General features: G+C 37.5%; 1 protein-coding gene across 6 annotated transcripts in view; it reads left to right on the forward strand.

Moving 5' to 3' along the window:
• The window catches only part of ptprua (protein tyrosine phosphatase receptor type Ua), a 322,971-nt gene extending 310,506 nt beyond the window's left edge, over positions 1-12,465 (forward strand). For all 6 annotated transcript variants that reach the window (XM_055219240.2, XM_055219242.2, XM_055219243.2 and 3 more), the window contains 5 exons: positions 3,034-3,348; positions 7,052-7,177; positions 9,992-10,149; positions 10,730-10,865; positions 10,952-12,465. In XM_055219240.2, coding sequence (XP_055075215.1) covers positions 3,034-3,348; positions 7,052-7,177; positions 9,992-10,149; positions 10,730-10,865; positions 10,952-11,014 — 798 coding nt within the window. In that variant the 3' untranslated portion in view covers positions 11,015-12,465. The remainder of the gene's footprint in view (positions 1-3,033; positions 3,349-7,051; positions 7,178-9,991; positions 10,150-10,729; positions 10,866-10,951) is intronic.
• The last annotated feature ends 253 nt before the right edge of the window (positions 12,466-12,718 follow it).

Genomic DNA, 12,718 nt, shown 5'->3' on the forward strand with positions numbered 1-12,718 from the left:
GGTGTAACTAGAATATATAAATATATTGATAAAAATTTGGAATAAAATATAATCATCTAGTTTAGTGTAATGATTTTTTTACATACATTTTTACATAATTTTTTCAAAGATTATTTAGAAAACCGAGCTGTTTTCAGCATATGTCAGGACAAAGATTACAAAAACGCATTAAAATTTACATTTAGAAATGTAATTTATATTATATTTTAAAATTATATTTTTCTGGATGATTATGCTTACATGGCATCAAGGTGGATAACATATTTAATATTTCTCATTAATATTTCGCAATTGGTGGTTACACCATTTGACATTTTCAGGTCCATTCAGTCTTAACTTTCATAAAAATGTTGCAAATGTAATTTTTTATTGCATAAAATCAACATAAATACACTGTGTGCATTGACATATACTTGATGCGTGCTTTTAAAACAAGTTTTTTAAAAAGATTTTGCCAAACGGTTTTTGTCACTGACCTATATGCTAAACACATTTTGTAGAAAGTAAAGCCTTATTAAACATATTTTTACATTTATAAATATATTTAGTTTTAACATTTACACTCACCTAAAGGATTATTAGGAACACCTGTTCAATTTCTCATTAATGCAATTATCTAATCAACCAATCACATGGCAGTTGCTTTAATGCATTTAGGGGTGTAGTCCTGGTCAAGACAATCTCCTGAACTCCAAACTGAATGTCAGAATGGGAAAGAAAGGTGATCTAAGCAATTTTGAGCGTGGCATGGTTGTTGGTGCCAGACGAGACGGTCTGAGTATTTCACAATCTGCTCAGTTACTGTGATTTTCACGCACAACCATTTCTAGGCTTTACAAAGAATGGTGTGAAAAGAAAAAAACATCCAGTATGTGTCAGTCCTGTGGGTGAAAATGCCTTGTTGATGCTGGAGGTCAGAGGAGAATGGGCCGACTGATTCAAGCTCATAGAAGAGAAACTTTTACTGAAATTGTTTCAGCCGAGGTATGCAGCAAAGCATTTGTGAAGCCACAACACGCACAACCTTGAGGCGGATGGGCTACAACAGCAGAAGAACCCACCGGGTAACACTCATCTCCACTACAAATAGGAAAAAGAGGCTACAATTTGCACAAGCTTATCAAAATTGGACAGTTGAAGACTAGAAAAATGTTGCCTGGTCTGATGAGTCTTGATTTCTGTTGAGACATTCGGATGGTAGAGCCAGAATTTGGCGTAAACAGAATGAGAACATGGATCCATCATGCCTTGTTACCACTGTGCAGGCTGCTGGTGTTGGTGTAATGGTGTGGGGGATGTTTTTTGGCACTTTTTAGGCCCCTTAGTACCAATTGGGCATTGTTTAAAAGCCACGGCCTACCTGAGCATTGTTTCTGACCATGTCCATCCCTTTATGACCACCATGTACTCATCCTCTGATGGCTACTTCCAGCAGGATAATGCACCATGTCACAAAGCTTGAATCATTTCAAATTAGTTTCTTGAACATGAATTGAGTTCACTGTACTAAAATGGCCCCCACAGTCACCAGATCTCAACCCAATAGAGCATCTTTGGGATGTGGTGGAACGGAAGCATCGTGCCCTGGATGTGAATCCCACAAATCTCCATCAACTCCAAGATGCTATCCTATCAATATGGGCCAACATTTCTAAAGAATGCTTTCATCACCTTATTGAATCAATGCCACGTAGAATTAAGGCAGTTCTGAAGGCGAAAGGGGGTCAAACACAGTATTAGTATGGTTTTCCTAATAATCCTTTAGGTGAGTGTATATATTACCACATATTTCAAAATACATTTAATACATTTCAAATTTTACAACCCATGCGGCAAAAAATAAATTTTCATGGCTAAAGTATAAAAGTTTGTATAAATGTATACGTATAAAAATTATATTTAATTAAAAAAATGTCAAGCCTGTTATGTTTACAGGTTTATAACATACAAAGTTTTACTTCCAATGCGACGTGAATATCAAAATATATATTTCTTGTATATTTTTAAATATATTAATATTTGAAAATAGATTTTTTTGTTGTTGTATGGGTGGCGCTTCCAGTGAGATCAAGTGTCTGAATTTACTAGCTCGTTTTCATTCACTCCTTCAAGTGAAATGTACTGGACTAATGTAGGGAATTTCTTTACTTTTCACCTAAAAAGTTCATAATTGTACTTCAGAGTTACATATTGGTGGATGTTGATAACATTCAATTAGCATTAGCCGCTAATATCAGCAGCAAAAATGATGTGAACAGCAAGAACCATTTTCACTTTGCTTTCTGTCAGGTGTTTCCTGACTTTATTTGTTATAAAAGATATAAAAGATCTCAGATACAGTGACTGCAGTCATCTAAGCAGTTAATAAATCTGTGATCTATAAAATAAATGTTTGCAGTGCAGTCCTGTTTCGCAGAATCAAACATCAGTCACGCAAAAGCACATCATTGTATTTCCTGCAGGTTATAAGTGCTGCAAACTAACCCGCGGCCTGAAGTCAACCAGCTGTGGAGTCCATTTTTGTGTAAATTTAATGAGGCGTTCCCACACCTCTCGGTTCTGCATACGTGTTTTTAACAATAAACTATTAATGTCTCATACCGAGTCGATTTGCTGCCTCTGTCGACATGATAACAAAACTTTCAGAGCCAAATGTAATCTTAATAATCATAATTGTAATGTCCTATTTGTGCTGTCAGAGTCGATCAAGATTAAAGCACATTACCTATCAAGATTAATCATGCACAATTCTTTATTTGATTCTCCCCGAGGCTTATAGCACGAGATCAGACTCAATTTATTTGCAGCCATTAAGCTGTCCGGCTTTATTGGCCGGAGCAAAATGTTTTTCATTGCGTCTTTCTCTGCATATAACAGTCTATTGGTTGTTTTAATGGCTGTTCTTGATGTATTTCTGTTTTAAGCAGAGTCTGACTATTGCCTGTGTTGTTTTATTTCCTAATGCGCCCCCTCTTTAACTTTCTCATAAGTGTTCAGACATCTCTGATCAGGCTGCATCTCTGATGTTTTCAGACCCTTAACTCCGTCACCCCTCACCTGGACGTGGAGGAGTGCAGCGTGTCGCTGCTACCACGCAACCGAGAGAAGAACCGCAGCATGGACGTGCTGCCGCCCGATCGCGCCCTCGCCTTTTTGGTCTCCACCGAGGGAGACGGCAACAACTACATAAATGCAGCACTGATGGACAGCTTTCTTCATCCGGCCGCGTTTGTGGTGACCCCTCATCCTCTACCCGCCACCACCACAGACTTCTGGAGGCTTGTGTTTGACTATGGCTGTACCTCTATCGTCATGCTCAACCAACTTAACCAATCTAACTCAGCCTGGGTAAGAGTTTAATATTTTTTTTTTGCTTGAAAAGACCAGAATGGATGTGATTTTTGCAACTCCCAGGCTTATACTGTATGTGGGTTTTAGGCCAATATGGCCTTTTTTTACATCAGGCTGGTTAAACTTTATTTGAGGGTCATTCCTAACCATGGGTGTGCGGTAATTTGAGAATTTTGAAATGTCTTTATTGAAGACTCCTCACTATGACAACCCATTATCTTCTGTAAACTGGCAATGAAAAGGACAAACTCAGTAAGATATCCACCCACTTCTGATTTTCAGTCCTTTTACCCCAGCAGGCAGTCAGTGTGACCTGATCTCCATCATAAAGGCTCTCTAATGCACATTTATCCAACTGAATTCAGAATTCAATCTTTAGGATTCGCTTGATAAAACCTCTATGCGTGTGCGTGTATCATGTGAGCTGAACTGTGCCAGACTATTTTCTAGTTTTTCCTGATGCATGCCGATGTTTTTCCAGTCATTATCACACTCAGTTAGTCATCTAACTCTCTAGAAATATCTCTCGCTGTTCTCTTTATGCTGCATCGAGCCATTTCTAAGCTGTCTCAGTCTATCTGAATGAATGTTTATCTTCCTCTGCAGCACGTCACACTGTTAATACTCTGTGACAAGCCTTTATCAATTTCTATCTCGTGTGCTTAATCTCGATGCGGAAATACAGAGCTTTTACGCCACTTGAATTAGTTCAGCCTGAAAACTAAATGAGTGAATATAAATGGACACATTGAGGAAGTGGTAATCTGTTGGCACGATGGGAGATTGGAATAGAAAGTGTGGCCGATGCGGAGCAATGAGCAGAGATTATTTAACATGGAGGGCTGCAGCTGTCAGTGGAGACCCCATCATCATTTGTGTCATCTTCAACACTCTGCTCTTCATCCATAATCTGCTTTGTGTTAATTGTTTTTGTAAAGGATTAGTGCCGCTAAAACATTCTGCCATCCTCTACTATAACACCATCAAATATGAATAAAATGTGCAGTTGGTGTTAGAAAGAAAAAATAGTAAAGTTATAAGGTTGGAATTCAGACCATTATATTAAAGGACAAGTTTGGTATTTTACACTTAAAGCCCTGTTTTCAGATTGTTTATGATGAAATAAAACGGTTTTGACAGAAATTTGAACATATGCGGCTGCCCCGAAAATTTTCGGGTGTTTGTTCTATCACCTCCCACCTCCAGAACGGCTGCACAGGTGCACAGGAACAATCCTTTTTAAAATGCATTAAACTTTCGTTTACAAAGACGTGAAACTCACCGAGTGGTCAGGGGTGTTCACTGATATGCTCACAAAAAAATCGCTGCAAAAGATGCTTTCCAACAGCTGTTTTAGCATTCGTTGTAAACTTGTGGACCTATTTTTCCAAACGCCTCACACCCGTACATTCTTCCGCTGAGACCTTGAATAATAGACACTCCAGCCCAGTTGGTGGCGATAATCCACCTTTGCCAGTTGCAAGAATAAAAACAAAGTTCCCGGCGCGGAGTAATACCGTACCTCACAGCACATCTAATACAAGTCAATGGAGTTGGACAAAACTACAATAAAACCTGTTGGAATGCGTATTTTGCAGCGATTTTTGTGTGAGCACATCAGTGATCACCCCCGACCACTCGGTGAGTTTCACGTCTTTGTAAACGAAAGCTCAATGCATTCCAGGAAGGATTGCTCCAGTGCACCTATACACCCATTGTAGAGGTGGGAGGTGATACAAGAAACACCCGAAAATTCTCGGGGCAGCATCATATGTCGTAATTTCAGTCAAAACCGTTCTATTTCATCATAAACAATCTGAAAACAGGGCTTTAAGTGTAAAATACCCAACTTGTCCTTTAAGTGTCGTTTGCAAATGATAGTATCTTAACCCTAAACCTAACATCAGCAACTCAGTGATCAAGCTAAAGACTACAATAGGAAACAAATCTCGAGGTCACTAACTACTTTTGTTAAATGTGACCTGGACCACAAAACCAGTCATAAGGGTTTAAAGTTTAATTAAGATTTATACTGTACATAATTTGACATACTTTTAGATTTATGCTGTACATAAAATAAGCTTTCCATTGATGTATGGTTTGAATAGTTGTATTAATGAAGTCCTTAGCAACACGTTACTAATTATAAATACATTAGAGATGTGCGGTTTAATGGTTCTGATGAGTTTAAATCTCTGTTTGTTTCTTCCGCGATTGCTGTGAGCGCATGGAGGTTTACTCAGAGCCGGCGCCAGACCATAACTAACAGGGGGCACATGGCTTCCAACAGGGGGCACGCAATAGCAACAAAAACTTGCAAAAACAAGACATTAAATCAACAAATACAGTGCAAGCACACACTCATAAAACTGGTACAGACTGTCAGCTCATTTCCCGTATAGAGTGCAAAAGATCACAAACTATGCGCAAAAGTTAAACTATTTTGAACTTTGACCGCAGCGTGAGCGCAAGCTGCGCTCCGCTCGACGCAAAAACAAACCGCCATTGAAATGAATGGGTTTCATAGCGCAGCGCACACCGCGTCCTAAAAGCCGCTTTACCATAATCAGGTCGTAATGCTGTTAACGGTCTATAGCCACACTTCACATTTAAGCTTACGTAAATTAAAACAACGCTAACTTACCTTTAAAATAGCTGAAGCCGGCGTGTACAAAGATTAAACTTCCTTAAAACAGTGTCCTGTAGATTTGAAAATTCCACCTCGACCTCTAATCTACGAGTTTGATCCAATCGGTGTTTGCATGAAGTCAGATGGAGCAGGCGGTGCTGGTTCGTTCTAAATGTTCTAATATCCATATTTTACACGATCCATAAAATGCAGCAAAAAACAGGTTGAAAATTTTGAAAAAAATCAAAAATGTTGACTTGCTACAAAGATACTACTTATGGTTTTGTGGTCCAGGATCATAAATGAAAAATATGCTATACAGTAACAAAAGTAATTATGGATTTGGAATGATATACATTAACATTTTTGTCAATTCTGTTATTTTTATTATTTTTATTTTTCTACATTTAGGCATTTAGCAGACGCTTTTATCCGAAGCGACTTGCAAAGATTAAGAAGCAATAGAGCGCTTTTATTATATAGACGGTTTCATCGGACGCACGTGATACACGTCTGGATCCGAACTTTACTTCCGATTTAGTTTTTTTAATGGTCTGACTAGTTGCTAAACTGATCTCTTGAACAAATGCCTCGTCGAAAAAAATAACAAATGTTTTGGTTTCCTAAGTAATCTATGTGTTGTTTTTTTGCTTGTTATATAAATAAACTACGTTTAAAGAACTTTGTTGTTATTTATTATTAGCGGAGTTTACCTGAAGTTACGTGCGGACCGCGACAGACGCTTGTTTATGTTGTCACTGCTGAAACTGTCTATAGGTCATTTATTATTTATTTGTTATTGTCATTTATTATTGTTCAACAATAAAAGAAGTGCTTATAGCAAATTACACGTTTTCACTATTCCGAAACCTGTTGAGAGAGAGTTTTTTTTTTTATTATTATTATTTTAAATGTAAATGGTAAATTTGGTAAACTATATTCATTGTGTCACTCATTTATCTGTGTTATTTACTGCTCATAAAAACTACTCTGAACTACTGTCAGATCTATGTGGATGTATTAGAAAAACTAGTCATGTGCTTTACAAGCAATTTTCTTTTTTACTTCCAGCCTTGTCTTCAGTATTGGCCTGAAACGGGTATGCAGCAGTATGGACCCATGACTGTTGAACTGCTTTCCAGGTCCACTGATGAGAATGTAGTCACACGTCTATTCAGTGTGAACAATATCACACGGGTAAGTGTATGTGGAATCAGTCATCCGAAAATAAGATTCAAAAGGCTGATATTGCATTCTCGATATTCAAACATAAATGTAAAATAAAGACGTTGCCAAATTATGCTGGAACAACATCATCAGGTTTTGTTTTCATTGCTTAAATGCATGCTGTCATTAACTATACATTCCAAAGTCCTGTAAATTAAAATTCCAATTTTCTCTCAATTTTGTAAACTGATCTTATAATGTGTAGTGTTAAAGTTTGCAAAATAGAGGCATTTTACTAGTGATCTCAGGCCTGTAAAATAGAGCTCAATATAGAAATATACAAAACCATACCAGTCAGCAGATGACTCCGGGCCAGATCCGCACTTGAGCTGCTGACTTCGGCATGGATCGGGCCCTAAGTTGTCTACTGTCTGGGTTACACTTATGAGGTATATTCACAGTGTTGCCATCTATTACAGAACCTTGATAATGTCAGACTTTATTAGATTTATGACCTGATCTTTTCATAGAAATTGGTTTATGAATTGATGGGCCACTAAATTAACTGAGAGCCTAATAATCTTTATTGAGACTTTATATTGGAAAATGTTTTAATTTCAAGTCAAATTAAAACAGAGGTTTAAATGTTTGGTCCATCATATCTATTTAGTCTTCTTTATGTCTTTATAGATTTGTGTGTGATAAAGTCATTTGTATTGTGTGTGTTTGTGAGTCAATCTCTCACAAACTTGTGTGCTTGGTGCTTCTAATATTGACTTGAATAAAGAGGCACTTTCTTACACCTTTAGTTGACCTTGGTCCCCCCTGATGGCTTCATCGTCGACATTCTGTCTTCTTGAAATCTTGTCCCAAATGTTACAACTCGGTTTGTCGGCCCGCTTTAGCACTTCTGTCAGCCAGCCTGTCAACCTTTAGCCACATTGCTATTCGCGCCTATGTCAGTTTAGCCAACCCCTGTCAGGCTCTACATCCCCACTGTCTCTTTCAGACTCTGCAAGCCTAGTAAACTCTCCATGTCATTGTCAGAAAAAATGTCCCATACTGTCTCTTCAGTGGACCACAGAGAGAACCACAAATGCTGGGATGATGGTTATCTTTAAGGCATATTGATATAGTGGGTTTCTAAATCGTGGCATCCTTAGTTTAAAGAAAAAAAGACAAAAGCTTGCTTTCCCAATTTATTACTAAACAATTTAGATGTGAATTAAGGGTCCAGTCAAGATGAGGGGAATATGGTGCATTTTAATTTTATCAATAAAATAATTTTGTGACTAAATACTTGTATACCTGATCTCACGAATTTCCGTGGTATAGTCACGGAAGTTTTTGCTAATTTTTCCGTGGCATTCTCACGGATCCCCGCATTTTCCATGGCCTTGCCATGGACTGTCTTTTTTCTTGGCATTCTTATAGATTAGTTACTCAATTGTTTTGCCCTATTTTCTTACAATTGTTGCTTTAGTTTAGGGTTAGATTTACATAAAATGACATCCTTACCCAATTCTAACCCCAACGCCAGGCGCTATAAAAGAACAAAGCAGAATTTTTTTTATAAACCAATACTTAAAGTGACATACTAACGCAAACACCAAATCTAACCCTAAACCGAAGCGACAATGGTTTGACAATAGGAAAAAGCAGTTGAGCAACCAATCCGTGAGAATGCCACGGAAAAATTTGCCAAAAATTCTGTAACTATCGCACGGAACTTGTGAGATCATGTTGCGACTGGTTGTGATTATTACTCTTTCCCCGCCATTGACGAGTTATCTCGTCAATTAAGAGAAAACACTTCCCTGCCAATAATGAGTTTTTACGGCAATCCATATTTACGCTTTTATCCACTAGGTGGTGCTCTTACCCAACTGATCCAAATCCACTGATCCAAAAACAGTTAAAACTCTGTGTATGTTTTGATCGTCATTCTGAATCTGATCTCTAACAAAAGTCCTATACAAAAATGCAATTATCTCAACTTTTTGCACAATTTTTTTTTATTTTTGAAGAAACCTACAAATGAAGATAGAATGAAAGCTTTTTTATATATTTACAGAAGAAATTGTTCTGGAAGGCATTAAAGTGGACATATCATGAAAATCTAACTTTTTCTATGTTTCAGTGCTATACGCCTAATTGGTTCCCAGTGCTTCTATCAACCTAGAAAATGTGAAAAAAGATTAAACCAGTAACTTAGTTTTGGTAATACATTATCTGCAAGCATGTGAAAAAATAGCATATTGATATTTGGCTCCCCTTGTGATGTCAGAAGAGGATAATACTGCCCCTTAATCTGCACTATCCGACCACATCACTGCCATTTAGTGCAGAGATCCGCTCATTTGCATTTAAAAGGATACAGGGGTTGGCACTCTACAAAATCTACAAAGTGGCAATTTTAACATGCTATAATAAATTATCTTTATGGTATTTTGATCTAAAACTTCACATACGTACTCTCAGGACACCAAAGATTTATTTGACATCTTAAAAATTCTTGTGAAATGTCCCCTTTAAACTTTTGTGAAAATCATAAAAAATGCTGCCGCTGGCAACTTTTTGTTAAAAACACTGGCGGGGAAAGAAAGTCATATGCTTTTCACAAAGTAAAGAGAGATATTTGACTTTATAATTTTCCTTACAGTAACTTTGTTAACAGGGTTGAATGATTGGTGGATGCAGTCAATACTAAATTAATAATAAACCAAAGGGTTAGCAAACACCAAAGTGTATCTTGTTCGTAAAAAATGCAAATAAACTTGGAGACTTGCTTTTTACTTGTTTTGTAATTGCTTCTTTATCTCGATCCATGTTTTTATCATGCAGTTGCAAGAAGGTCATCTCGTAGTGCGACATTTTCAGTTCCTGCGCTGGTCGGCTTATCGCGAAATTCCAGACTCCAAGAAGGCCTTCCTTAACCTGCTGGCACAAGTGGAAACGTGGCAGAGGGAATGTGGAGATGGTCGCACTGTAGTGCACTGTCTGTAAGTTTCATATTGCTCAGTTTCCGAAATGCTAACTGTAGGCCAGTTACACATCCTTGTGTTGATTATAAAATCGAGGCCTTCTGTACTCAACACAGCCTCCCAACTGTGTCTTTAAGCACTCAATCTCTGGCTGCTTTTAATGTCTTAATTTTCCTCCGAATTTACTTTCTGACTGCTGTCCCCTCAGGACAAAATCTTGCCACATGCACAAGTATGTAGTTCAATACCTAGCCTCTATTAATGAGAGCCTCTTGCAGACGCACTGTATCAAAGCATTTTTGCCAGGGTCCTCTATCGGCTGCCCTGCAGAAATGATCTTAGCTCAGTGAAATGTGACATTTTTATTGCACGACTTTCCCTTAGAGCACTGGTGCTTTCCATTTGTTCTTTTCAAAAAAATATAGCAGATGTCAGGCGACCATTGGTGACACAAGTCATGCCTAACCCCTCAAGACATCTCTAATGCAATAATCCACAAGCTTTAAAAGTCTGTTGCACAGATCTCTGGCCTCAACGTGTTACAAGTAGTCTCTTTCTGTCTTAAATGCTAATAAAACAATGTTTTGATGTCTTTAAGAAATGGCGGCGGACGTAGTGGCACTTTCTGCGCTTGCACCATGATAATGGAGATGGTGCATCATCACGAAATGGTGGACGTGTTCTACGCAGTGAAGACCCTTCGCAACTCCAAGCCCAACATGGTGGAGTCTATGGTGAGTTATTTAATCATTTGAAGCTACTTACTAATATTGTCTGTGATATTGCAAAAGCAATTGATGGTGCCTTGATTTGTTTACAGGAGCAGTACCGGTTCTGCTATGAACTAGCTCTGGAGTACCTAGAGTGTTTAGAGGTCAGATAACACTATAGCTCATGACCAGGATCAACATCAACTTCTCTATCTTGCCTCTATATGTCCTTTTGCTTGGGCCAACCTGGCCCATATGAACGAGCCTTTCCGTCCTCCAATGAGAATGCACATCTACATCAAGAGTCGGAATGTGAGACTACGCACATTTCTTTTACCTTCAACCTCTTTGTGCACTTTTGTTTTCGATGTTTCCTCCTATATTGTGCCAGATATTCCTGCCAAACCCTTTGGGGCATCGATGAGATTTTACCAACTTTGAGATCAATATGTACATCTTTGATCGTGTGACTGGGCCAAACAGCCACTTCTCTCTGCTTTACATAGCAAGCAGGAGAAAACACGCTGTAATCGAAACCGCGACAGCGACAAAATGGGTGATGTGTATGTGCATTATGTGTATTGTTATACTCTGTACATGGTGTAGTCTGCTGTGGCAATGCCCCTGATTTTAGCAGAAAGGATACCTTGAATGTGAGGATGCGATTCTTGATGGAGGTTTTCTTTACATTATAGGGTGGCTTCCCAGACAGGGCCCAGACTTAAATGGATATTTGATATGCCTTCATTTAAAAACACTTCATACTGACATATCTTGACATTATATTAGACATGCATTGTTTTGTCTCGAGATGCACACCAGCATCAGTTTGTTTGTAAAAACTACTTATATAGTCCTAATATAACTAAGTCCTAATCCTGGATTAATCTAAACCCTGTCCGGGAAACTGCCCCTGACTGATTTAAAGATGGTGTGTAATTTTTCAATGTTGAACTACTATCATATCTCACCTTCATATGTAGAGACAACTATAAGCATTTTAAAAACGATCGCTGTTGCCCCCTAAAAACAGCTTGACACAGCAATATTGTATCAAGCAATTGCATGTTTAAAATGGAAATAGCTCAAAAACAAGGGAGATTTGAACGAATCATTATTTTCACAGTTTTTATTGTTGAAGCTAGCAGTGCAAAAATGACATTATCTTTAAATCAAGATGTATTAACTGGTCAGCATTTTGGCAGAACAAATACAAAGATGGTTTTAGGTTTTTTTCCCTTATTTTTTCTGTATATATAATCTATATTTTACAAAAAGAAAGTGTTTCTAGATGTTGTCTTTAATGTGCCAACTCATTTTTTTGTATGCGTGTGCGTGTGTTTGAGAAGATGCTCGCTCATGGATAAGCATGCCTGTTTCATGTATCATTGCGATCCATTGTGACCCGGTCTGCTTTGGGTTTCTTATGCCAGGTGCCCGCTGTCTATGAGTACAGTAATAAAAAAGAAAAAATACACACATATATGAATAAAATCAAAAGCCACTATGGGAATAAGGTGAAGCGGTCACCAAGAAATTGCTTTTTATCTTTGTATTTATTTGTTGTGTTTTATTTTCTAAAAAATGTAACATGAAAGAATAAAACATTTCAATGTTGCTTTAATCTTTTTCTTGGTGTTCATTTATTTTTTTTCTCATTAATTGAATTATTGGTATCATTTTACAATTATGTATCATGTGTTGTTATTAGTTAACAGAGGTGGAAAGTAACGAATTACATTTACTCACGTTACTGTAATTGAGTAGTTTTTTTGTGTACTTTTACTTTTTTGAGTAGTTTTTAAAATCTGTACTTTTACTTTTACTTAAGTATGTTTTATTTAAAGTATTGTACTTCGCTACATTTTTAAATCATA

This window comes from Misgurnus anguillicaudatus, chromosome 20, assembly GCF_027580225.2.
Source record: "Misgurnus anguillicaudatus chromosome 20, ASM2758022v2, whole genome shotgun sequence".
In the NCBI taxonomy this organism is placed as follows: Eukaryota; Metazoa; Chordata; class Actinopteri; order Cypriniformes; family Cobitidae; genus Misgurnus; species Misgurnus anguillicaudatus.